The 26,811-nt window shown below is 34.5% G+C and overlaps 1 protein-coding gene across 50 annotated transcripts in view; it reads right to left on the reverse strand.

Annotated features, from left to right (window-relative positions):
* GULP1 (GULP PTB domain containing engulfment adaptor 1) overlaps positions 1–26,811 on the reverse strand; it is a 320,614-nt gene that overhangs the window by 109,393 nt on the left and 184,410 nt on the right. For 39 of the 50 annotated variants that reach the window (XM_078327170.1, XM_078327149.1, XM_078327134.1 and 36 more), the window contains 2 exons: positions 10,398–10,469; positions 2,449–2,510 (listed from right to left, as the gene is read on the reverse strand). In XM_078327170.1, the coding sequence (XP_078183296.1) occupies positions 2,449–2,510; positions 10,398–10,425 (90 nt within the window). In that variant the 5' untranslated portion in view covers positions 10,426–10,469. Of the gene's footprint in view, positions 1–2,448; positions 2,511–10,397; positions 10,470–13,282; positions 13,359–26,811 lie in introns of all 50 variants that reach the window. The other 11 variants (XM_078327176.1, XM_078327175.1, XM_078327150.1 and 8 more) reach the window with 1 other exon arrangement.

Raw genomic sequence — 26,811 nt, forward strand, 5'->3', positions numbered from 1 at the left:
ACTTTATGTAAAGGAGATAATCCTGGATAATCCGGATGGGCCAGAACCAATCAATTGAACGGCTCTAAGAACACACCTGAGGGACAGAATTGACGTTAACCTGAAAAAAAAATTCCACTATTTCAGACACTGTTGTAGCACTAACTCCTTAACAACTCAAGTGAGAAATTACTATTGTTACTATCCCTATTTATTGATCAATAATCATAGACATAGGTTAAGCAATTTTCCCAAAGGCACACAGTAAATAATTTTCCCAAAGGCACACAGTTGGAGTCATGACATAAACCAAGGCAATCTAACCCTAGAGCCTGTATTTTTTTTTTTTTTCTATTGTGCTAAGCTACTTTCTCTGGTCATGGATTTGGTTTTCAAGTGGTATAGTCTATAACAAGAATATCTTCAAAAATCACTATAAGGTCAACCTAAAAAGTGCCACAAACAAAGGAATTCAGAAAAAACTAATACTCTCCAAATAATCTTAATGCTACTTGGTACACATACAACATGTTATCACTCATGAGGCCATATTAGAATAGACAAAGCCATCTTGCCCCTCCATATTTTACTGGCTCAAGTCTGGGAAGATGTTTCTGCACCATGCACTTCCTATAGAATGTCTTAAAATTGTTATGCTTCAGTGAACTGGCAGAAGCAACTTTTCCATGTAGACAAGCATAATGATTGGCAGAGTCAAAGGTAGATATAATTATAACATAACCTTTTAATATTTTATAAAGCTGTTTTTCAAATGAGACATATCAGTCACATAAAAATAAGCTTGATGGTTTCAATTGGAGCATATAATTCCACTATAATTGATAATATCAAAAACTGAGCATGCACTTTAAAATCATAGCTTTCCAGATTAAAATATTTTTCAGTATAGATTTCATATAGTATATCAATAGCTAACATGAAGAATATCTATAGAAATGATGGATAACATAAACAATTTTTCTCATTCAGTTAACTAAACTTTTCATGCTAAATTAGGTCAATCAACCTTTATGTTAAATTTATAGAAAAATTCATAAGCACTATAGTGATTTCAAATATAATGTGCTCATACAGAAAACATTTCAGAACATTTCCTTTGCTGCTAAGTAAGCAAGAAAAAAATAAGAGATGGTGCACTCTCCAAATTTCACTGCTGAGCAACAGCTCTGGAATAACTTCTTCTAGATGGGCTTTAAAATATTTCTTCCTTCTGATTCAGAAAGAACTCTAGGTGTTCACTACTAAACACCATTAACTTTCTTCTAAATAAACATTCTTATATTTTTCCTGAAATAATTGTTATGCCTAATCTCACTGTATCCCAGCGTATACTTTACAAATCTGTAAACCCTTAAGTTCTCTTATAAAGTTATAAGCTTTGTTTTCCCCTATTCTGTCTCCAAAGTTCAGCTGCTTTTACATTTGATTCTAATATTTCTAATCCCTTCCTTAATTCAGTTCTGTCTATTCCAAATTTTGACTCATACTTCCCTGAAAATTATTACAAGTTTGGTGATCACTAACTACAAAACAGCACCTTTCTTTAAAGTCCCTGTTGTAAACTGAATTCACTCATTTGTCTAGTTTTTCAAGAACAAATGAAATCTTTAAAGACACAGAGTATAGATTAATGTTTCCACTTCTCTATTAAAATGCAGCAATTTGAACAAAAGAACTTTAAAAGGGCATATTTTGGTGTGCTTTTTAAAATAATTTAGGCTGGGCAGACTGGCTCAGGCCTGTTATCCCAGCATCTTAGGAGGCTGAGGCAGGCAGACAACTTGAGGTCAGGAGATGGAGACCAGCCTGGCCAACATGGTGAAACCCTGTTTCTATTAAAAATACAAAAATTAGCTGGGAATGGTGTCATGTGCCTGTAACTCCAGGTACTCAAGAGGCTGAGGTAGGCCAATTGCTTGAACCCAGGATGTGGTGGCTGCAATGAGCCAAGATCTCCCCACTGCACTCCAGCATGGCTAGAGAGCACGTCTCCATCTCAAAAAATAAAATAAAATAAAATAAAAATTTAAACTTTGTTCCTTTTATCTTAAATGATAATTACATTTATTAAAACTGCAGCTCATTTCATTTGCAGGATTTATATTTAGATCAGGTAATGCAACATAAAAATCTTTTTAAAGAAAGCTAATTTGTCAACTGTTTGAGTTAATACAGGCTCTAATATTGCAAATAATTTTAACAATAACCAAAATCACTTGAAGAAAACACATATTTGATTTAAATAGTAATTTTAAAGGATTTTTTTTTAAAAAGAAACTATTCTACAGAGAAAAATAACTTCCTATACCACAATTATTTTATTTACGTAAACTTTTTTCAGGAATCAATAACCAGAAAATATCAATATATAAGCAATCTAAGATTAGCCAGGAATTAGTAATAATACTATAACAAAATAAAATTAAATAGCATATGAACTATTTTTACCTTTGCATTATAGGGAATGAAATGTTTTGATAAAGCTTCAGGTGTATGCATCCATGTTTTATCTGTAACAAAAAAGACAGAATTAAACTATAAATTTCTGTGGTGTCATAGTCATGCATTACCATTTGAAGGACATCTGAGCTGGTTAGAGTATTTCTAATTCTGAGATTCTTTTGCTCCACTGAGAAAGAATAACCACTCAGATAAAAGAACGGTGCAGTTGTGGAGTGATATAGAATTCTTTCTTTGGTATAAAAGTCCCTAGCTTTACTTATTAAAATTTGCAAATAATAAAATAAAACCGAATTTTAAAAGAACATATAAAAAGAACATCAGTGGGCTATGATTTTTACATCCATTTGTAATTTAAAACAAGTATATTTCTTTCTTCACTTTATGCTCTCGTGAATTATAAGTTTTTTTTCTTAATTCCTGGAACAATAAAATATAATCTGCTCTTTAACTCATTGTGAACATTATATTGTAGCATCAAGATTTAGCTAAAGGGAAATTATCATATTATACTAACAACTGCATTTGTATGAAGCTGAAATATACGAATTTAGTATGCCATTTGGAAATCAATATAATATTATGAGAAATCTTTATTCTAAATTTGAAGAAACATTGAAGGTCTTCTCTTAGGAGTTGTGGATATAAATAATCTCAAATACAGTAAATGAAAATGTTTCTAAGTGTTAAAAATATTAGAAATAAAAGTAACTCAAAAAGATAGAATATATTGAAACTAATTGTATTATATATTATTTACATTGTTATTTATATTTGTATTACTAATATTTTTAATTTAATTTTTGAACTTTATTAATACAGTCCACATATTTTCCCCTATATTTTGAGGAATGCATAAAGGGGAGAAAAAATGTTAATGTTTACACAAAATAAATTGGCTTCTTTTTGAATCTGCATTTTTTGGAGTAAAACTTCTCAATCTTCAATGGTATTTTGTCTCCATTAGTGTAGTTTTATGTCTAAGTTTTCATAGAAGTTTAAAAATTTAAAATCAGTATTATAAATAAAACAAAATCAAAGATTTATTTTAGTATGAAATATATAAGTACATACTGGAAGGCAATATTGTATTGTTAACAAAGGATTTTCAACATTCAATTCATATTTTTTAAATGCTGTTAACAGAAACTAATTTGATACCCTTAATATGTTCTTCTTAAAATGGGTAAATGTGAAGACATGGAGAATATGACATATATTTTTGGAATGTAAAGTATTTTATACTATTTGAATAATAATGCACAATATTTGTATTAAATTTGTTTATGGGGTACAGTGCAATATTCTCAAGTATTTCCAAACAAAAGATGAAGGACCAAGAGAACTGGGGCTATTTCTGACTGCTAGAGTGAATATGTGATAGCCATATACTTGGGTGAAATGTTTTGAAAAGTAATACATTCTAAGCTTCAAAAAAATATTGAGGTTGACATTTAATGTGTGAAATTTGTATTTCCTATATGGATTGTCATCTTAACTACACCTTCTGTGATTGCTAATGGATAGTAATATGATTAATCCAAGAATAATTCGTACTTAGATTTGGGATATAGTCTTGCTTTTACATATTAAAGAAAAATAAATCACAATACTCTTCCAAGACAACGAAACACCAAAACAATAAAAACACCTTTAGGAAAATTAAAAAGATATCCAATTCTTTTCATGTCTCCTTTCCAAAACATGGAACACATCTCAAGAGTATGTAAAGTCTGACTAAACTGTCAGTACGATGGCTCATACCAATCTTGAGGCAGAGAGATATTAATAATTTATTTATCCTATAAACCACTATTAGTTGAAAACTGTTGAAATTGCCTCTGTTAGAGACTCATATTGCAGCGAACTAGAAAGAGTATACCAAGCTGCTTCTGCTGACAGACTAAAATAATCACAATATTAAATTCCAGTAGAAAAGCTGCAGTTCCTACAATGACAAAAGTCTGTATCCATATATCAAGTGCTGATAATTTAGTGTTTGCTTATTACATAACCTCAAGTATGAGCAGTACATTTAAAAAACCTGAAGGATTTACAAAATCAGTTCATAATGTCATTCTAATTTATATATTTTGGCAAAAAATTGATGGAATAAAACTCTTTATATTAACTTACAGATATAATTAAATCTTGAGTAGGAAATACACATGATGGTCCTTGGTTACTATATGTGTTCACAGAAGGAATTAGATATACAAAAAATGTGCAGAAATGAAAATATAGACATTCTAGAAAGAGTCTCCCTTCCTTGAATTAAAGTAAAATCACTAACTCAATATTGAACACTCACATGAAAGAAAATGCCAACATTTCAACATATTTGACAAATATCAAGTACTCTGATTGCTGGGTCCGTAAGTTTAGGTTTTCAAAATGCATTTAGACTAAGAACTCATCAAGAAATATGGAGCAACTTCATTATTTCTGTATTATGAAAGCTTACGATAGGGAAACTCCTACTCTGAGTACACTAAATTTAAAATTAAATGCTGTTTAATGAATAGATACATTTGAATAAAATATTCATTAAAAAGAAAATAACATTTAAATATTCCATTTTAAATGCTGTGCATTATGATATCTACTCAACAGTATGTCAACTAAGTTTAAAAAAAGTGTAATTAGTTGAATTATTTGATCATTTATTCACATGCCATTTTTAATGCTTTTGTACTAAATGATTTATATTTGATGTAATAAACAGAATATAGAATTTTTTTAATAAAAGAGAAAATTAACACAGGGAAAGAATCCAAAACAAAGACAATCATTAAAATTTAATCTATGATTATATTTGACTAATTTTTAAAGAGCTTTTCAAAAGAGCTCAAAATGATATGACTCTAATATATTCAGCACACTTCAGAATCTCTGAGTAACTCTAACACCATTAGAGCATTTGCAAAGAAAATCAGTGAATTCAATCAAGAAATACAAACTTGCTAATTTGGAGTTTTAATTAAAAGAAAAAACATAATTATGTTTAGGTTTAAGATGGTCTGTTTTCCTTAGGCTTCTGAGGTTCAGGATCATTTAGTAGGATAACATGTGATGACCAAGTATATTGGATGTCTATGAAATAAGGAGATAAGCTTTTACTGATAGAAGACCATCTTGCTTTGTTTAGGATACTGTACACAGTGTATGTTGATGGTATGTTTTGGGAACATGACTTAAATTAAATATTCTCTAATGATATAATTATTATAGCTTATAACCCCAGCTTCTCAAGATATAGAAATTGTTTCATAAAATTTAAGTTTTTCATGTCAAATTAAAATTTAGTCAAATGATTGATTTCTTTAACAACTTCACCAAACGTTAGAATCAGAATTGATTGGTGAACTTAAGGTAAAATTTTCAGTTCAAATTCTAACTTGAGGTTGGAGCAAAATATTAATGAATTTCCTGATATCAAATCAGAAAATTAGACTTGAAAAATAAGAGAAATCTAAAGAAAAATAAAGAGAATGAAATAAATTAGGAAAGAACAGGTGCTTCTGCTTGTGTTTCTCCAAATCATTTCACTATTCCCTTGGTTGTACTCCCACTGTGTTCAAATGAGATAGATATACCATTACTGGTTACTCATATTACTATCCAACTCTTGGGATTTCTCAGTGAAAAACCATTATGAACCCCCTTCAAATAAATAGTAAATTAGAAATGTGGAGCTTCAACTTTAAAGTGATAGAAAGGGAGGATTGTAAGTGCATATATATAAAAAGAGAAGGTCTGGAAGTGTTTATTAAAAATAAGTTAGGATGATTAAAGTGTTAAGTTGTGATGTAAGGTTTCTATTACTTTATTAATACTTCGTGTTGGGCACAGTGGCTCATGCCTATAATCCCAACACTTTGGGAGGCCAAAGCAGGAGGATCACTACATGCTAGGAGTTTGAGACCAGCCCTGGCAATGTAGCAAGATCCCATCTCCATAAAGAAATAAAACAAAAACTTGAATATATCATAGAATTATTTATAGATTTTGTTGCTTGTAAAAAGAATGAAAGAAACTTTATTTTACTTTTGATATATGTTGTAAATCAGAAGCAGCTACATACCATAATCAATTTTTGCTTTCCCCTGATCCAGAAAAAATAAGTAAAATAATAATTTTCTAGCTTCCTAGGGTTGCAAAGTGCCTTAAAGGTCACATTATCTAAATTCCCACTGAATATATTAATCTTCTCTGCCACATCCAAATGTTTGAACACTTCTCATTTCAAAGACCAAAACAAGCTAGTATGGAGAACTCTATAAATATTTATTGAGTTTACTTGTTCTGGATCTGAGTTGAAGTCCTGGATATCGTTATTAATTTTCTGTCTCATTGAGTCTAAATCTCGTTATGGGTCTTATGTATCTGGGTATTAAGATCCCTTACTGCTGCATTGATCCTTTTACCACTGTATCTTTGTTGCTTTGAAATCTATTTTATCAAATGTGAGGATTGCAACTCCTGCTTTTTGTTTATTTATTTATTTTTGCTCTCCATTTGGTTGGTAAATTTTTCTCCAACCCTTTGTTTTGAGTCTTTGTGTATCTTTGGATATACCATTAGGTTTTGGCTGTATCTTTTGATTGGGGGATTTAATCGATTTAAATTTAGGGTTACTGCCATTTGATGTTAACTGGCTATTTTATCCATTCGTTGATGTAAATTCTTCTTTATGTTGATGCTCTTTACTTTTTGGTATATTTTTAGAAAGGCTCATACTGGTTGTTCCTTTCTATGTATAATGCTTCTTTCAGAAGTTCTTGTAAAGCAGGACTGGTGGTAATAAAATCTCTGAGTACTTGCTTGTTCATAAAAGATTTTATTTTTCCTTCAATTGTGAAGCTTAGTTTGGCAGGATATGAAATTCTAGGCTGAAAGCTCTGTTCTTTAAGTATGTTGAATATTGGCCCCCAATCTCTTCTGGCTTGCAGGGTTTCTGCTGAGAGATCTGCTGTAAGTCTAATAGGCTTCCGTTTATGGGTAACCTGGCCTTTCTCTCTGGCTTAGTATTTTCTCCTTCATTTCAATCCTGGTGAATCTAACGATTATGTGCCTTGGGGTTGCTCTTCTTGAGGAATATCTTTGTGGTGTTCTCTGTATTACCTGGGGTTGAATAGTGTCCTGCTTTGCTAGATTGGGAAAATTTTCCTGGATAATATCCTGAAAAGTATTTTCCAGCCTGGATTCATTCTCTCCATCACATTCAGGTACACCAATCAAACGTAGATTGGGTCTTTTCACATAGTCCCATATTTCTTGGAGACTTTGCTCATTCCTTTTCATCCTTTTTTCTCTATTCTTCTCTTGTCATTTTGTTTCATTAAGTTGGTCTTCGACCTCTGATATCCTTTCTTCTGCTTGATCCATTCTGCTATTTAAACTTGTGCATATTTCACTAAGTTCTCGTGTTGTATTTTTCAACTCTGTTAGTTCATTTATATTACTCTCTATATTGTCTATTCTTTTCAGCATTTCATCAAACCTTTTTTCAAAGTTCTTAGTTTCTTTACATTGGGTTAGAACAAGTTCTTTTAATTCCCAGAAGTTTCTTAACATCCACCTCCTGAAGCCTACTTCAGATAATGGAACACAGGCCTTTTCTATCAGGGCTTGTTCCGTTGCTGATGAGGAACTGCAATCCCCTGTAGAGGAAGAGGGGGTTCTGATTTTGGGTATGCGTGGCCTTCTTAGGCTGGTTTTTTCCCTTTATTATAAATTTATCCTTCTGTCATCTTTACAATTACTGCCTTTCTAATTAGGTTTCTGAGTCAACGTCCAATTTATTGATTCCCAGTGCTGGGATTCAAGCAACCCACTGCGCCAGCCAAAATAGCAGCGATAAGACTGATTGTGCTCTTCTGCCTGGGAATCTGGTCTGGCTTCCTTCTTGAGTCCGCAACAAGTGGCTCTGCCTTCCAGGAGCTCCAAACACCGGTCAGTAAGGGAACCAGTCCCGTTTACTCTGCATGAAGAGCTGCGGCGCCAAGGCGTTGGCAAAACTGCTGCATCAGCCACTAGAGTCATGCTGGCGACCCGTGGGGCTCCTCCCCTAGAAATCTGCTGGTCCGTGAGTGACGAAAATTCATCTGAAAGTGTGGTGTCCTCTCGTTCTCTGAGCTTTCACTGGGAGCTACAATCCTGAGCTGTTAGTGATCAGCCATCTTGGATCTCTCCATTTTAAATTGGAGTTCTCCATTTTAAATACACAAAATATTGATCAGCCATTATTAATACCCATTTTTAGAATGAAGCAATATTCCTGTTCTCTCTCCCTTTTTTTCTTCCTCTTGCTTCCTCTCCTTCTCTCCTTTTTTTACTTTTCAACATCCTAGTTCCTCACCTCTACTCAATACATTCCTCTGAACACCTGATTCCCTGTGATTCTCCCATCCCACTGAAACCTCCAATCCAGTAAAAAAACAAACAAACAAACAACAACAACAACAAAAAAAACAGGGGTGTCAAGACAAACAGAAAAAAAAAACAAGCTAGTAATTTGAGTAATTCAATTAAACTTTTTAGTGACTTTCTTGGAATTCTTTCTTCCTATATTAAATCAGTGACATTATCATTTACACCTATTTGTCCTTTACTAAACTCAGCCCCATGGCTAAATGATGGTCCTTCAAACACTGAACGACAGCTCTCATTACCACAAAAAGGTTCTCAGTCATGCTTCCTGTTGCATGGCTCAAAGTCCTGAAGTCATCTCTATCTTTCTCATCTGGGAATGTTACTACGTGTCAGTTAACACTGTAACCTTTCAAAAAGAGAACACACAGTGCCTGACTGCCTGATACTGAACAGAACTCGAGTTATGGTTCTGGACAATTCATTATCCATACATTAGAAAGTGACACAGAGCCTTTGATAATCACACTGTTGACTTTATTCTTCAGCCATTTTTACACACACAGCACTCAAGAGGCATCTTCCAAATGACAGCAGTATTTGAATCATGATAAAAGCGTGAGATTTTCTGGACCCTTGTTTGACAATCTGCAGTATCTTAGTAAGTTTATAGTGTGAAATGTGACCTAACTTGTCATTTTTTCTTCGCACATCTGTAATCCTACTATATCATTCATGTATCATTACCTTCTTGCTTTCAATAATTATGAATTTGATTAACATTATTTAAGTTTTATCTATCAATTCATTAATAATATGTAAAACAGGAGAGAGCCCCATGCCATCTATTAAAGAACTCCTTTGAGAATTAAAAGGATACATTATTTACACTTCACTGAACTAGACAAAGTTATACTTATTTTTCTATCTTTCTTTATAAGAGCATCATGAAATAGTTTGTCAAATGCCATGTTATTCTGCCCATTAAAAAATAATATCTAACTAGCCATTTATTTCAGTCCTATAGTGATCATTATAAATATTGCATTCATACTTATTTAAATCCTTACCTAAAAATTAATAACAAACTTATTTTGGCCTCACTGCTTTCAGTTTACCTACTACCAATCCTCTCATATTATTCAATAATACATGAAGCCTGTGCACATGCACACACACAATTATGAATGAATGTATGTTATCATAATCTTATGCCAGCCCGGGGAATTTAGTATGATATGGCTACATAAGATAAAGATAGGATGAAATTTCAAATCATTTTATTTTTTGCAATTTCACAAAAAGCTTCAAATTGCCAGGCAACATATTACCACATATGTATCGTGAACTCAGTGTAATAAACAACTGTGATCTTTCACTAGGGTGATAACTAAAGAAAACTAATTAGCAACATTTGGAGATTTGTGTTGCTCTAATCTATCTTCATTTCTGGGCCAGTTGGTTTTACAACAATGAAAAAAAAAACCCTGATTTCTTAACATCTCTGCTTATGTTCATAGTAATATTGGCTTGACTACCAAGTTTTAAAAAATGACCACACTTACCTTTCTTCCTGCTAAAAGCACGGTTCATGATGAGGATCAGCCAAATAAATGTTCAGTTCCACGTCTTATATCCTGTAAAAGTTACAAAATATTAAAACGCAAATGAAGGACTGCTGACTGACCTCTTTTGTGCTAATTTGTTTAATTACAAAGCCTTTTTAAATTTTTAAAAATATTTACAAACAACATCCTAAAATGCCTCAAAGGACACTGGGTAAAAAAAGCACAAGTACTGAATAATATGAATGGCACAAGCAAATAGGGACATCTCAACAAAAATACCTCCAAAGTTCTTCAATTTTGTCTTTTCTATTACACATACATCATTAACTACATTTATTTGCAAATTTAATGAGAAAAAACCCACTACTTTTTTCTCAGCTTGTTGATAAGAGGTGTGTATATAAGCACTTTAGTTTTTATTTAACTGAGGCCCAGAGGAGTTTTATGTTTATTACAAAGTCACGAAGGCAGATGATATAATAGGAGCAGTGGTTAAAACCATAGGATAAAATTATCTACCACTTAAGGTTGTTTTACACATTAGGAGAGGTATGAAAGTACTTGGCACAGTATCTGGTATATATTGAGCTCAGAAAATATTAGCCAGTGTCTTTGGGTTAAATATAGCATGGGATCCAAATTTAGTATTCTTTTTATAAGCATTATTTATCCATCAAAGAGGTCCTCTTAATATCTGTTCTGTAGTGTATTTACTGTGAGGACTACACATCAAAATCAGCAGCTTAGATAAAGGACTTTCTTTATGCACTGTTGTCCAACTGAGATATTTCAGTTTTATATATTTAATAACTTTATGTAAAACAACAACAACAACAACAAAAGATTTCTGGAGTAATTCCTTCAGAGACTCAGAGACAATTCACATTAAGGTCTGAAAAGAAAGTTATGATTAAACTTTCTGCACTGCATTGTAATATATATTTGGGGTCCATAAAATAGTTAATCTTACTGATGAAAAAGGCAGAAGTAACTTTGCTGCTCTGGCAACAGAACATTCATAAATTGAAATTAAGATACCCTTTCACTTCTACTTTATATTCTATGCTGCCTAGTGTCACAGGTATATTTCAGGATAACAAAAATACTTTTTAGAATTAAAATATTTTGCCATTTTTCAATAATTTGCACTTTTTTCATTTTTAGAATTCAAACACATTAAATAAAACCGTTTAACAATATTCTTCCTTGAAAACCTAGAGACCTGCTTCAACAGAAATCAAAGGAAATTCATGTGCTTGGTATTAAGACCCCAATTTGGTGTGCTTTCATCTGCAGATGAGAAGACAGTAACTGAACTCTGGGTAAAGGTTCCCCACTCTCTGCCCACTATTTCCTAGAGATCTTAGCTGATAGAGATAAACGCACGAGAGACCAAAAGCTCTGCATGATTCTGGAAATAGCTTCCCCAATTCCACTCTAAGACTCAAAGTCTCACCACCACTTCCTGCTAGAAGACTTTCATAATTTTATCACATTATTTATTCCTATGTCAGTCAACATAAGCAGTTCAGGTTACTCTCATCACTTAAAATTTAATTTTAATGCATTACACTGTGTAACCACATCTTTCACTTTTCCCGTCTTCTGGAAACATTTCACTGTGTCATCTGGCATTCACAATAAATCATTATCAAAATGCATTCAGCATTGTTTTCTAAAGGTTTTATTCACTTTGTCACTCTTATTGAAATCTAGTTGTTGCCTGAGCAAAGTAGTTCTACTGCAGTCCTTTTAAGAGTCTGGCTGTTTATCTCTCACACATATTATACCAATAGACCAAGAAACGATGCATTTTCAATTACTGTACTTCTCTTTTTTTTATTCCAAAACCCCGAATTTCTTTGAGGATTCTGCCATCAGACTATATACATGCAACGGAATATAATACGATAGAGGATATAATATATTTGGTATCATTTTGAAAGTCACCTTTTACCTATATCTTAACAGACTTGGTTATTTCTTGAGCATATCCTGAAGAAATAAGGGGGAAAAAAAACCTAGTAGAAAAAGAACATTATATATGCAAATGTAAAATCTATCTTCTCTGGAAATAAAGTAACAAAATACTATGAAGTTTATTAATCAGCGAATTATTCAGTATACCTCTCCACTACTCACATTTCATCACTATGAGGTGGACATTTTCAACAAAAGGAGATTGTGAAATATAAAAAAAGGAGTTTTGTACTACATAATTTAAAAATTCATAAAATTTAATAATAGTGTGACTTTTAAATTTAAAAATTGGGGGCATATAAATAGAATAAGAACAACAACAAAAAACTCTTCGCATAATTATATAAAGTTCATTTGGCCAAATATGGAGGATCTATAATGACATGACAATACTATGACTCTAAAACACCAAAAGCACTTTTGCTCGCTCACAAAAATGCACAGATATAAATGTCAATATATATCAGATAAGCCATTCTTTTGAAACAAATTATAATTTGACTATTCAAACACCACTTGTTATCATTTTATTTGATCCAATGTTCCCTCTCCCCTTTTTTTGTAAAATATGTCTTACAACTCCACCAGAAAATAAGTAGATACTAGCTACTTTGTTCAGTACCCCAATGTGTATAACACAATACGTGAACACTAACTAGCTTGGCATTCAATGTACTATTTATTTTACAGATTAATAATGCATGTTTTAATGTACTTTTATAATTGAGATAATATAGTTAAAATTTTAATGTTAACAAGAAATACAATTCTATGTAAATTGACTTTATCTCAATTTATAGTGTAACATAAATCCTTCTTTTTAGAGAAACTTTTCACAAATATTGTTTTAGTGACTACAAACAGATGAATGAATCATTTCCCTATTATTAAAAAATTCTTACCTTTGGGAGGCAGAAGAAGATGGCAGAATAGAAGGCTTGACCAATCATCTCCTCCATAAAGACATCAATTTAACAACTATCAAAACAAACAAACAAAAGCACCTTCACAAGAATCAAACATCAGATGAGCACTCAATGCCTTGCTTTAACTTTGTATCACTGAAAAGGTAGAAGGAATGGTTTTGAATCACCAACATCACTCCTCCTCTACCCTCAGCAGCAGCAGCATGTTGTCAAGAGCATTTCTGAGTGCTGGGGATGGGAGACCACAGTAATTGTAAGGCATTCAACTCAGTGGTATCCTGTTATAGCAGAAAGCAAAACCACACCAAACTCAGTTGACTTCTGGCCGTGGAGACAGCCTTTAAATAGCCTGAGCCAGAGGGATATGTCTGATCCCAGCTGTCGAAACTTGAGTTACCACAAGCCTTGCCACTGTGGACTAAAGTGTTCTGGGGCTCCAAATAAGCTGGAAAGGCAATCTGGGCCACAAGCAGCACAACATTTAGGTGAGTCCTAGTGATGAACTGGGCCCAGAGTTAGTAGACTGCTGGGCCACATGACCTACTGAGACACAAGCGGAGGCAATTAAGCTTCAAAAGACACCTCTTATTTCCACTCGAGGAGAGAAGAGGGAAGAGTAGAAAGGACTCTGTCTTGCATCTTGGATAGCAGCTCAGTCACAGCAGAGGAGGACATCTGTCAGAGTTATCAGGCACCTGTTCCAGGCTCTAGCCCCAAGACAACATTTCTAGACACCTTGCACCAGAAAAGAATCGATTGTCTTGAAAGGAAGAACTCAGTACTAGTAGCCTTCATTACCTACTAATTGAAGACCTCATGGGCATTGAATAACCAGTAGCAATACCCATGTTGTACATCGAGAAACTTGGGTGAGGCTCATGGCTTGCTGGCTTCAAGTGAGACTCAGCACATTCCAAACTGTGGTGGCTATGGGGGCAAAACTCCTTCAGCTTGAGAAAAGCGTAGGAAAAAATAAAGGGGACTTTGTCTTGCACCTAGGTACCAGCTCAGCCACAGTGGGATAGAGAACCAAATGTTCTCTTGGGGTTGCTGATTCCAAAACTGGGCTCTTGCACAGCATTTCTGGACCTGTTCTTGGCCAGAGGGGAGTCCACTACCCTGAAGGGTGAATCTCAGGAGTGGCAAGATTCACCGCAAGCTGACTAAAGAGCCCATGGACCTTAAGGTAACATCGGCAGTAGTCTGGCAGTACTCACCATGGGTCTGTAATGACAGTGGCAATGAGGTTAGGCTCAACTTTCTTTGGAATGGGGAGGAAAGAATAGGAAGGACTGTGTTTTGTGGTTTCAGCTCAGCCACAGTACACCAGAACAGCAGAAAGACTTCTTTGGTTTTTGACTCTAGTCCTTGGCTTCCAGTGGACCTGTCTGGGGACTGGGATAGCACAGTGCCCTGAATGGAAGGACACAGGCTAGCTGGCTTTGTCACCTGTTGATTGTAAAGCCCCAGGGTCTTGAGAGAAGAAAACGCAATAGCCAGGGGTTACAGCTAGTGTTGGGCAAGAATAAGTGCTGTTCCAGCTTCAGGTCTGACCCAGCATAGTCCAGGAGGTCAGCTGAGGGGTGCTTCTATCACTCCACCCCACTTCACGTGGTTCAGCACACACACACACACACACACACACACACACACACCACACACACACACACACACAGAGAGAGAGAGAGAGAGAGAGAGAGAGAGAGAGAGAGAGAGAGAGGAGAGACTCCATTTTTTTTTAAAGAAAAAGAAGAGAAGAGGTCAAGAGTCTCTGTATGGTGATCTGGAGAATTCTTTCAGATCTTGTCCAAAACCATCAAGGCAGTATCTTTATGAGTCTCTAAGAACCACAACATTACTGTACTTGAGGTCCACCCTAAAGCAGACACAGCTTAGATCACAACATCCAAGAACTTTTAAATATCTGAAAATCTTTCCCAAGAAGGACAGGTACAAACAAATGCAGGCTGCAAAGACTATAATAAATACCTAACACTTCAATGCCTAGACACAGACAATCATCTACAAGTATTAGGACAATCCAGGAAAGCATGACCTCACCAAATAAACTAAATCAGGCACAAGAAAACAATCTTGGAAAAAAAGAGATATGTCACCTTTCAGACAGAGAATTCAAAATAGCTTTGTTGAGGAAATGCAAAGAAATTCAAGATATCACAGAGAAAGCATTCAGAATTCTATCAGATAAATTTAATAAAGAGATTGAAATAAAAAAACAAGCAGAAATTTTAGACCTGAAAAATGCAATTGGCATACTGAAGAACACATCAGAGTCTTTTGATAGCAGAATTGATCAAACAGAAGAAAGAATTAATAAGCTTAAAGCCACGCTATTGAAAAATATGTGGTCTGAGGAGACAAAAGTAGAATTAAAAAGAATGAAGCATGACTACCAAACCTAGAAAATAGCTTCAAAAAGGCAAATCTAAGAGTTAATTGGTCTTAAAAAGGAAACAAAGAAAGAGATAGGAGTAGAAAGATTATTTAAAAGGATAATATCCGAAAACTTCACAAACCTAGGGAAGGATAGCAATATCCAAGCACAAGAAGGTTATACAACACCAAGGAGATTTACCACAAAGAAGACTATCTCCAGGCCATTAATAATCAAACTCCCAAAGATCAAAGATAAAGAAACGATGCTAAAATCAGCAAGAGAAAGTAAGCAAATAACAAGCAATGGAGTTCCAATACATCTGGCAGCAGATTTTTCATTGGAAACCTTATAGACCAAGAGAGAATGTTTAAACATATTTAAACTGCTAAAGAAAAAAAAAATCTTTTAACCCAGAATAGTATATCCAGTGAAAATATCCTTAAACTTAAAGGAGATATAGACTTTTAAAGTCTATATCTTTTCAAGGAGATATAGACATTTAAAGTCTATATCTTTTAAAGGATATATAGACATTTAAAGATACAGACTTTTAACTTAAAGGAGATACAGACTTTTTTAAACTTAAAGGAGATATAGACTTTCCCAGACAAACAATAGCAGAAGTATTTCCGTAACACCAGGTCTGTCCTAGAATAGATGCTAAAGCAAGTACTTTAGTAAGAAAGAAAAGAACATTAATGGGCAATAAGTAATAACCAAAGATAAAAAACTCACTGGTAATAGCAATTACACAGAAAAACAGAATATTGTGACACTGTAACTGTGGTGTGTAAACTACTGTTAAGTGGAAAGACTAAACCGTGGAACAATCAAGAATAATAACTGCAAACTTCTCAAGACATAGTACAATAAGATATAAAGGGAAATAACAAAAAGTTAAAAAGCCAAGACACAGTTCAGATGTAGAGTTTTTATTTCATTTCTTTTTGCTTGTTAGTTGGTTTATGCAAACAGTGTTAAGTTATCAGTTTAAGATAATGTGTTATAAAGTAGTACTTGCAAGCCTCATGGTAACCTCAAACTAAAAAACATACAAGAGATACACAAAAAATAAAAAGCCAAAAACTAAATTATATCACCAGACAGAATCTTCAATAAAAGGAAGACAGGAAGGAAAAAAAGAAGGAGGATAAGATCACAAAACAACCAGAAAATAAGTAATAAACTGGAAAGAGTAAGTCCTTAGTTATCAATAATTCCATTGCATCTAAATGGACTAAACTCTCCAATCAAAAGGCACAGAGTGGCAAAACATGGGGCAGTAGTGGGAGAAGAGCCATGGATCTGCTGCCTACAAGAAATGCAATTCATCTATAAAGACAATCATTGACTAAAAATAAAGGTATAAAGCTATTCCTGACAATAGAAACCAAAAAAGAATAAGAGTACCTATACTTATTTCAGATAAAATAGATTTCAAGGCAAAAACTACAAAAGAAGGAAAAAAAAGGTTACTATATAACAATGAAGTGGTCAATTCAGCAAGAGGGTATAACAATTTTAACAATATAGAGTTACACTCCAATACAATAACAGCTGGAGATTTCAACATCCCACTTTCAGCTCTGAACAGATCTTCCAGACAGAAACTCAACAAAGAAACTTCAAACTTAATCTGCACTTTAGACAAAATGAAGGCAACAGATATTTACAAAACATTTAATCCAATAGTTGCAGCATATACATTATTTTCTGCAGTGCATGGATCATTATCAAGGATAAATCACATGGTAGGTCACAGAACAGTTTAAAACAGTCAAAAAAGTTGAAATAATATCTAATATCTTCTCCGACCAATACTGAATAAAACTAGAAATCAATAACAAGAATTCTGAAAACTATACAAACATGTGGAAATTAAACAATAAGTTCCAGAATGATGAGTGGGTTAGTGAAGAAATTGAGAAGGAAATTGGAAATTTTCCTGAAACAAATGACAACGGAAACACAATGTATGAAAACCTGTGGAATACAGTTAAAGCAGTACTAAGAGGGAAGTTTATAGCCAGAATTGACTCCATAAAAAAAGAAGAAGAGCTTCAAATAAACAACCTAATGATACATCTTAAACATTAGAAAAGCAAGAGCAAAATTAGTCGAAGAAAAGAAATAATAAATAGAAAACATCCAAATAAATAACATCAGACACAAAAAAGGAGATTGTACAACTGATACCACAGATATTCAAAAGATCATTAGTGGCTACTATGAGCAACTATATGGCAATAAATTGGAAAAATCTAGAATAAATGGACAAATTCCTAGAAATATACAATGTATCAAGATTGAATCAAGAAGATGATTCAAAACAGGAACAAATCAATAACAAATGACAAGATCAAACAAAGCTGTAATAAAAAGTCTCACAGTAAAGAAAAGCCTGGGACCTGATGGTTTCACTGCTCAAGTCTACCAAACATTTAAAGAACTCATACCAATACTACCCAAAGTATTACAAAAAATAAAGGAGGAGGGAATACTTCCAAACTCATTCTATGAGGCCAGTATTACCTTGACTCTAAAACCAAAGGCACATCTGACAAAAAGAAAACTATAAGCCAATATCACTAATGAATATTAATGTAAAAATCCTCAACAAAGTACTAGTGAACTAAATTCAACAATACATTAAAAGGATCATTCATCATGGATCCCCAGTAGGATTTTATCTCTGGGATAAAAGAATGGTTCAAGATGTGCAAATCAATCAGTGTGCTATATCATACCAACAGATCAAAGGATAAAAAACCATATAATCATTTCAATAGATGCTTAAAAATGTATTTGATAAAATTCAACATTGTTCATGATAAAAACCATAAAAATGAGTATACAAGAAACATATTTCAAACATAATCAAAATCATATATGACAGACTCACAGCTAATATACTGAATGAAGAAAAACTGTAAGCGTTCCTTTGAAAGCTGAAACACAGCAAGGATGCACACTTTCACCACTGTTATTCACTCTCTCTTGCTTCTGCTCACACCATGTGAGACGCCTTGCTTCCCCTTTGCCTACCACCATGATTGGAAGTTCCTTAAGCCTCCCAAGAAGCAGAAACCACTGTTTCCTGCACATCCTGCAGAACCGTGAACCAGTTAAACCTCATTCCTTTATAAACTATCCAGTTTCATGTATCTCTTTATAGCAATGTGAGAATGGAGTAATACACTTGTCATCCTGGAAAAAAAGCAGAAGTTAAAGAAATTACCCCACACCTTTGTGTTCCAGAAACAACTTAATGCAAGGAACACTTCCCCATATGACTTAGATGAGATGCAGAATACTTCCCTTTTGTACCTATGACAAGGACAGACATAGACCTCTAAAATGCCATTCTTTGCTTCATAAATGATTAGCTGTTTGGGCCATTGACCAAATTAGATAAAATATTTGCTACCGTGAATTAACCAAACTTTAGTTAAGCTTTAGTGCTTCCCCGCAAGCCCCAAACTCTAACCCATATGCAGTCTCAGTAGCCTCAACTCTTCATTTACAGCCTCTCTTAATAACAGGCTGACTCTGTTTTACCAAGTACATCGTTCTCTGAGCTCTTATCCCTAATCATACCACCTTCATTTGTCCGACTTTCTTACATCCAATTCTTTTTAGTCTTGCTTACTGTTCCCTAAAACAAAACAAAACAAACAAACAAACAAACAAAAAAACACTTTGCTGCTTAACCTTTGAGACACTTGCTGATCTTATTCTTGGCATATTTTCCTTATTGCAATTGTCCCCCTCCCCTTGTTGCAAACATCCTTTCAAGCAAAGTCTCCTTACCTAAGGCCAGACTTTTTTTTTTTTTTTTGACAATCTACTCAACATTATTTGGAAAGATTTCTGGCAACTAACTGCAACCTATTTTGCTGAACTAATTTTCAAATTTTCCTTTCAAAATATCCACTGAAAAGGAGCTAGCTTTCTCAATCTCACACTAATGAGTGATTTCATTTCATCATAAAACTATTCCCTCAAATGAATTGAAAAAGATGTCCTAGAAAAGTAAATAAATTTAGTTTTTTCAAAATAATGGTGTTATCTTGGCTTCTCTAGTGTCAAGTACATATCTATAGTTAATATCTGTTGAATTACAAATCAAATGAGCAAATCAAGTTTTGTAAAATCATATATACTTTATTGATTTATAGACACATATATTAACTCCCAAATTTATTTCAAGTCTATGTCAATTTTAAAATAATCTTTAATAATTTTGAAGATATTTTTAGACTAAAGAAATTCCCTAAAATTATCCAGTCATTTGAGTAACCAATTATACTTCCCCTTTATTACACATATCACACAATATTATGAAAACCTATATAAATAAAAACAATGAATATTTTCATCAAGGAAAATATTGTAAACAAGCTAACAATGATAATAGCAATGATCATTCTCTGACATAAACAGTCCTACTAAACAAAAGAAATCTGTTAAAATAATGTATATGTTTGAAGCAATATAAATGAACAATTTGATTCAGTCATACATGTTTTCAGACAAAAGTTTTATTGAACTCAAGCAAACACCATCATTGTTCTGATACCAAAAATGAAAGATAAATGGACTTTAATAAGGTAATAGGGCAATTTTGTTTACTTAGGTTAAGTTTTTTATGGAAACAAATCCTAAGAATAGAATGAAATTATGTTAGTATCTAATTCATTTCATTGCTTAATCAGACATTTCATTTATGTCATCAATGACAGGCAGTTTCTGATAAATTCATAAAGTGAGCACTAGGCCACCTGTGACACAGTCGTCATTTGATTGACTTAATCATTTACTTATTCATATCTTTTAAAATGTTTATTTAGTATCTTGTATGTCAATATGCCTAAAAACAAAGGGAAAGATATTTGCAAATGAGAAAAAAAAATAAGTTATCAATAAATGAACCCCATGGACGATATTAGTAGGAAATATAATAGCTGAGATTTTTTAAAGCAATGATAAATGGCCTAAATTGGAAAATGGCATGCATAGCTTACAGATGAATTACTGAGTTCACAGAAAAAGTGAAGAAATTCACCTTGGTGACTACAAAAAAGGCAAAGATATATATCAAAGAAATACTAAGATATATGAAATAAAACTGCCAAAATATTGATACTGAGAATATTATAGAGAAAAATATAAACAAAGAGGGGGATATAATAGAAAAAATATGGAGAGAAATTTCAGAGAATTAAAAAGATTACAAAAAATCTCAAACTGTAAGTTTCACACCTAGTTATGTTATAATAAAATTAAGAATATTACATGCAGAGAAAAAATATGAAACACTTCCAGGCAGAAAGAGAAGATTGTCTCAATAGCAACAAGAACCCTCTACTCTTCATTCCAGTTTAATTCCAGGTCTTCCCAACCCCTGAGAGTTAACATTATTATCCTCCTCACTCCAACTCTTGAAAATAATGAGAGATTTCTGTTTTAACTTTTGCCATAAACTTTTTATTTTTTTCTGCTGTGTCATGTCCCCAGACCCTCTGCAGTCTTGTTTGATTTATATTTCTAAGAGAAACATGACCAGTCTAATTGATGGATGAATATTGAGGGTAACAGAAAGAAAATTCAAGGACACCTACTACTATTTTTTTCTTCTTAACTGAATGAATCATAGTGCCATTTGTTAAGAAAAGGACACTTGGGGAAAGCAAAGTTTGAAAGGAAGAATTCAAGACTCCTGTTTTGAAGCTTTTCCTCATTAGTGTGGTGGTGAGTATCCCCACCTGTCAAGACTATTGTTTTGAATATGTTAATTCTGAGATACCTACCAGACATCATAGATGAGATGCTGAGTTAGTATTTGGATATATGAGTCATGGTCTGATAGGTAGGGTAGGAATAGAGATTTTACTTATAAAGTAACCAGCTTGTACATGGCGAGATTAGTTAATAAGTATGTGTACACAGATAAATGATATTTGAGCCTAAAGGCATGCCAAATTTACAGGTAGAATAAGAAGAGCAAGCTAGAGATAGATAAGAAACAGCCATTGAGGTAAAATAAAAACCAGCAAGGTATGTGCTTCTGATATCCAAATGAAGAATTTTTTTTATTAAAAGAAAAAAAATGATTAAATGATATTGAGAGCTCCACAAAGAGAAAGCCTGAAAAATGGCCATTAGTTTCAGAACATGGAGATAATTGGTGAACTTTGCATTGCAGTTTCAGAGGACAATTACTAAAATAGCCTGACTAGGGAGAGAGTACAGCAAAATGCAAAATAGAAGAGTCCCCTGATCGTCCCCCCAGTGAGAACACCAAGTTAACAACTATCTACACACACACACACACACACACACACACACAAACTTCATAAGAACCAAAAATCAGGTGAGCACTCACGCTATCTGGTTTTACCTTCGTACCACTAAAAGAGGCACTGGAAAACAGTCTTGAATCTCAGACTCCACCCCTCCCCCATCCCTCCATAGAAGCATGGGTTCAGAGAGGCAGCCTGGTGTTTTGAGCACTGCTGTGCACTGGGGAGGAGAGCTAGCAATTGTGAGGCATTGAGCTCAGTGCTGCCCTTGTTATAGTGGAAAGCAAAACCAGGCCAAACTCAGGTGATGCTTGTCCAAGGAGAAGAATTTAAAGAAGCCCTACACAGACAGGAATCACCAAACCCAGTGTTTGAAACTTCAGTTCCCCTAAGCCTTCCCAGCATGAGCTAAAATGCTCCGGGCCCACAGGCAGTGGTCTGAGGGAGAGAGGGGTCATGTCCTACTGAGACACAAGCCAGGAATGCTAAGGGACTGCTAGTATCACCCCTCCATTAACTCCAGGCTGCACAGTTCATGGCTCCAAAAGAGACCCCTTCCTTTTCCTTGAGACTCAGAGAGGGAAGAGTGGGGAGGACTCTGTCTTGCATCTTGGATACCAACTCAGCCACAGCAGGATAGGGCACCAGTCAGTCTTATGGTCTCTGTTCAGACCTTAGAATGAAATTTCTGGAAACATCACGTACCAGAAGGGAACCTACTGCCTTGAAGGGAAGGACTCTGTCATGGCAAGATTTGTAACATGCTAACAAAAAAAAATAACCAGAGTAATAACCAGAAGCAATACCCAGACATTACATCAAGAATATTGGGTGAGACTATAAGGCTTGCAGGTTTCAGGTGACACTCAGCACGTTTGCAGCTGTGGTGGTTACAGGTCAAGACTCTTGCTCGAGAGAAGTGGAGGAAAAAGTAAAGGGGGCTTTGTCTTGCACCTTAGGTACCAGCTTAGCCACAGGGTGGTAGAGCATGAAGTGGGTTCCTGGGATCCCTGATTCTAGGACTTGACTCTTAGATGGCATTTCTGGACCTGCTCTGGGGCAGAGAGGAGGCCTGCTCCCATGAAGGGTGAGTCTCAGGCTTGACAGCATTCACCAGAAGCTGATTCAAGAGCCTTCAGACCATAAGGAACACAGGAAATAGTCTAGCAGTACTCCCCATAGGCCGGAGGTGGCAGTAACCACATGGTGGCCTTGGAAAGGGGAGGCAAAAAAGGGAGGACCACATCTCATGATTTGAATGCCAGCTCAACCACAGGACAACAGAACAAGTGGCTCTTAAGGTTTTTGACTGTAGTCCCTGGCTCCCAGATGGCACCTCTGAACTCATCTAGGTCTTAGGGCCACTCACTGCATTGAAGGGAAGAACAAAGGCCTGCTGGCATTGCCACCTGCTGATTGTAGAGCCCCAGAACTTTGAGCAAAAGTAGGCAGTAGCCAGGGAGAGACTATCGCAGGCCTTAGGTGAGAACCAGTGCTGTGCTGGCTTCAGGTCTGACCCTGTGGAATCTATGAGTGGTGGATACAGAGGTGAGGTGTTACTCTACCCTCCACTCCAGGTGGCTCAGAGCAGAAAGAGGGACTTTGTTTGTTTGGGAGAAAGTAAGGGAAGAGAACAAGAGTCTGCCTGGTATTTCAGTAATTCTTCAGGATCTTGTCAAAGACCATCAGTACAGTACCTCTATGAGTCTATAAGAACCACAGCATTAGGGAACTTGAGGTCTGCCCTAAAGAAGATACAGTTTTGATCACAAAACCTAATATCTGGAAAGCCTGCCCAAGAAGGATGCATAAAAACAAGCTCATATTGTGAAGACTACAAAAAATACCTAACTCTTCAATGGCCAGACACATGAACACCTGCAACTATCAAGATGATCCAGGAACAGATGACCTCACAAAATGAACTAAATAAGGCATCACATGTGGCCTTTGAATTCAGGAAGAGAATTCACAATATCTGAATGAAGAAGACTCAAAGACATTCAAGTTAACACAGAGAAGAAATTCAGAATTCTATTAGATAAATTTAACAAAGATACTGAAATAATTAGAAAGAATCAAGCAGAAATTCTGGAGCTGTAAAATGCAAAGGTCATACCAAAGGATGCATCAGAGTCTTTTAATAGAATTGATTAAGCAGAATTAATGGGCTTGAAGACAGATTATTTGAAAGTACAGAGAGGAGAGAAAAAGAAAAAGAAAAGAAAAAACAATGAAGCACATGGACAGCATCTAGAAAGCCATAACAGGGCAAATCTTAGAGTTACTGCCTTAAAGAGGAGGTAGAGAAAAAGACAAGAGTAGAAAGGGAAAATAACAGAGAACTTCCCAAACCTAGAGAAATATATCAATATCCAAGTAAAAGAAGCTTATAGAACATCAAGCAGATCTAATTCAGAGAAGACTCCCTTAAGGCATTTAATCAAACTCCCAAAGGTCAAGGATGAAAAAGGATGCTAAAAGTAGCAAGGGAAAATAAACAAATAACATAAAATTGAGATCTAATACATCTGACAGCAGACTTTGCTGCTGTCTTTTTCTGGCAGCAGACAGTGAGACAGTGGAAACTTTATAGGCCAGGAGATCATAGCATAACATATTTAAAGTGCTGAAGGCAAAAATATACTTTTTCTAGAATATATCTGGCAAAAATATTTTCCAAACTTGAAGGAGAAATAATCCCTCTAACAAACAAACAAAAGCTGAGGGATTTCATCAACACCAGACCTGTTCCACAAGAAATGCTAAAGGGAGTACTTAAATCATAAAGAAAAAGATATTAATGAACAATAAGTAATCACTTGAAGGTATAAAAGTCACTGGTAACAGTAGGTACATAGAAAAATAAGAGAATATTATAACACCGTAATCATGGTATATGAACTAATCTTAGGGAGAAAAACTAAATAATAATCCAATCAAAAATCATAACTACAACAGCTTTTTAAGAAAAAATAAAACAATAATATATAAGTTGTAACAAAAAAACGAAAACAGGGGTATGAAGTTGTGGCATTGAGTCTTTGTAAGTTTTCTTTCCTTGTTATATCAGCTAAAATAATGGGTTATAAGATAGTGTTTGCAAGCTTCATGATAACCTCAAGGAAAAAACTATGTAATGGATACACAAAAAAATTTAAAAAATACAAGAAACTAAATCATATCACCAGAAAAAATCACCTTCAATAAAAGCAAAACAGGAAAAAAACTATAAGAAGAGAAAAAGAAGTTCACTATATAATAATGAGGGGGTCAATTCAGCAAAATGATATAACATTTTTAAATGTATATGCACCCAACACTGGGTCACCCAGATATATGAAGCAAATATTATTAGAACTAAAGACATAGACTTTAATCTAGTAAGAGCTGGAGACTTAAACACCCCACTGTCAGCGTTGGAAATGTCTTCCAAGCAGAAAATAAACAAAGAAACTTCAAACTTAGTCTATAACTCTAGACCATATGGAGCTAAAAGGTATTTACAGAACATTTCATCCAATGGCTGCAGAATACACTTTCTGTTCTGCAGTATATGAAACATTCTCAAGGGTAAAACATATGTTAAGTCACAAAACAAGTCTTAAAATATTCAAAAAAAATTAAAATAATATCAAGAACCTCTTCTGGCCACAATGGAATAAAAGTAGAAATGAGTAACCAGAGAAAATTTGGAAACTATCCAAAGACATAAAAATTACACAATATGCTCCTGGATGACCAGTGAGTCAATAAGGAAACTAAGCAGAAAGTTGAAAGATTTGTTGAAACAAATGACAATGAAAACACAACATACCAAAACACGTAGGATATAGCAAAAGAAGTACTAAGCAGGAAGTTTATATGTAAGTGACTCCAAGAAAAAAGAAGAAAAACCTCAAATAAATAATGTAATCAGACACCTTAAGGAACCAGAAAAACAAGAACAAACCAAACCCAAAATCAGTAGAAGAAATAATGAAGATCAAGCAGAAATAAATGAAATTAAAATGAAGAAAACTATATAAAAAAATCAATGAAACAAAAGTTATTTTTGAAAAGTTAAATAAAAATAAAGACAATGCAAATAAAATCAGAGATGAAAAAGAAAATTTTACAACTGCTATCCCAGAAATTCAAAGGATTAGTGGCTACTATGAGCTACTATGTCTAGAACAAGGACAAATTCCTAGACATATACCACCTACCAGGATTGAATCAGGAAGAAATTCAAAACCTGAATAGAGCAATAACAAGTAACAAGACTAATGCCATAATTAAAAGGCTCCCAGGGCCAGGCACGGTAGCTCATGCCTGTAATCCTAGCACTTTGGGAGGCCAAGGCAGGTGAATCACCTGAGGTCAGGAGTTTGAGACGAGCCTGACCAACATGAAGAAACCCCATCTCTACTAAAAATCAAAATTAGCTGGGATGGTGATGCATACCTGTAATCCCAACTACTCGAGAAGCTGAGGCAGGAAAATCGCTTGAACCTGGAAAGCAGAGGTTGCATTGAGCCAAAAGTTGTGGTGAGCTGAAATCATGCCATTACACTCCAGCCTGAGCAACAAGAGCAAAAGTCTGTCTCAAAAAAAAAAAAAAAGACTCCTAGTAAAATGAATCCCTCGACCCAGTGGCTTCGCTGTTGAATTCTACCAAACATTTAAGGAAGAGCTAATACCAATCCTACTCAAACTATTCGAAAAAACAGAAGTGGAGGGAATGCTTCTAAACTCATTCTATGAGGACAGGATTATCCTGATAAAGCCAGACAAAGACACGTCCAAAATAAATAAATAAACAA

This window comes from Callithrix jacchus, chromosome 6, assembly GCF_049354715.1.
Source record: "Callithrix jacchus isolate 240 chromosome 6, calJac240_pri, whole genome shotgun sequence".
Classification (NCBI taxonomy): Eukaryota; Metazoa; Chordata; class Mammalia; order Primates; family Cebidae; genus Callithrix; species Callithrix jacchus.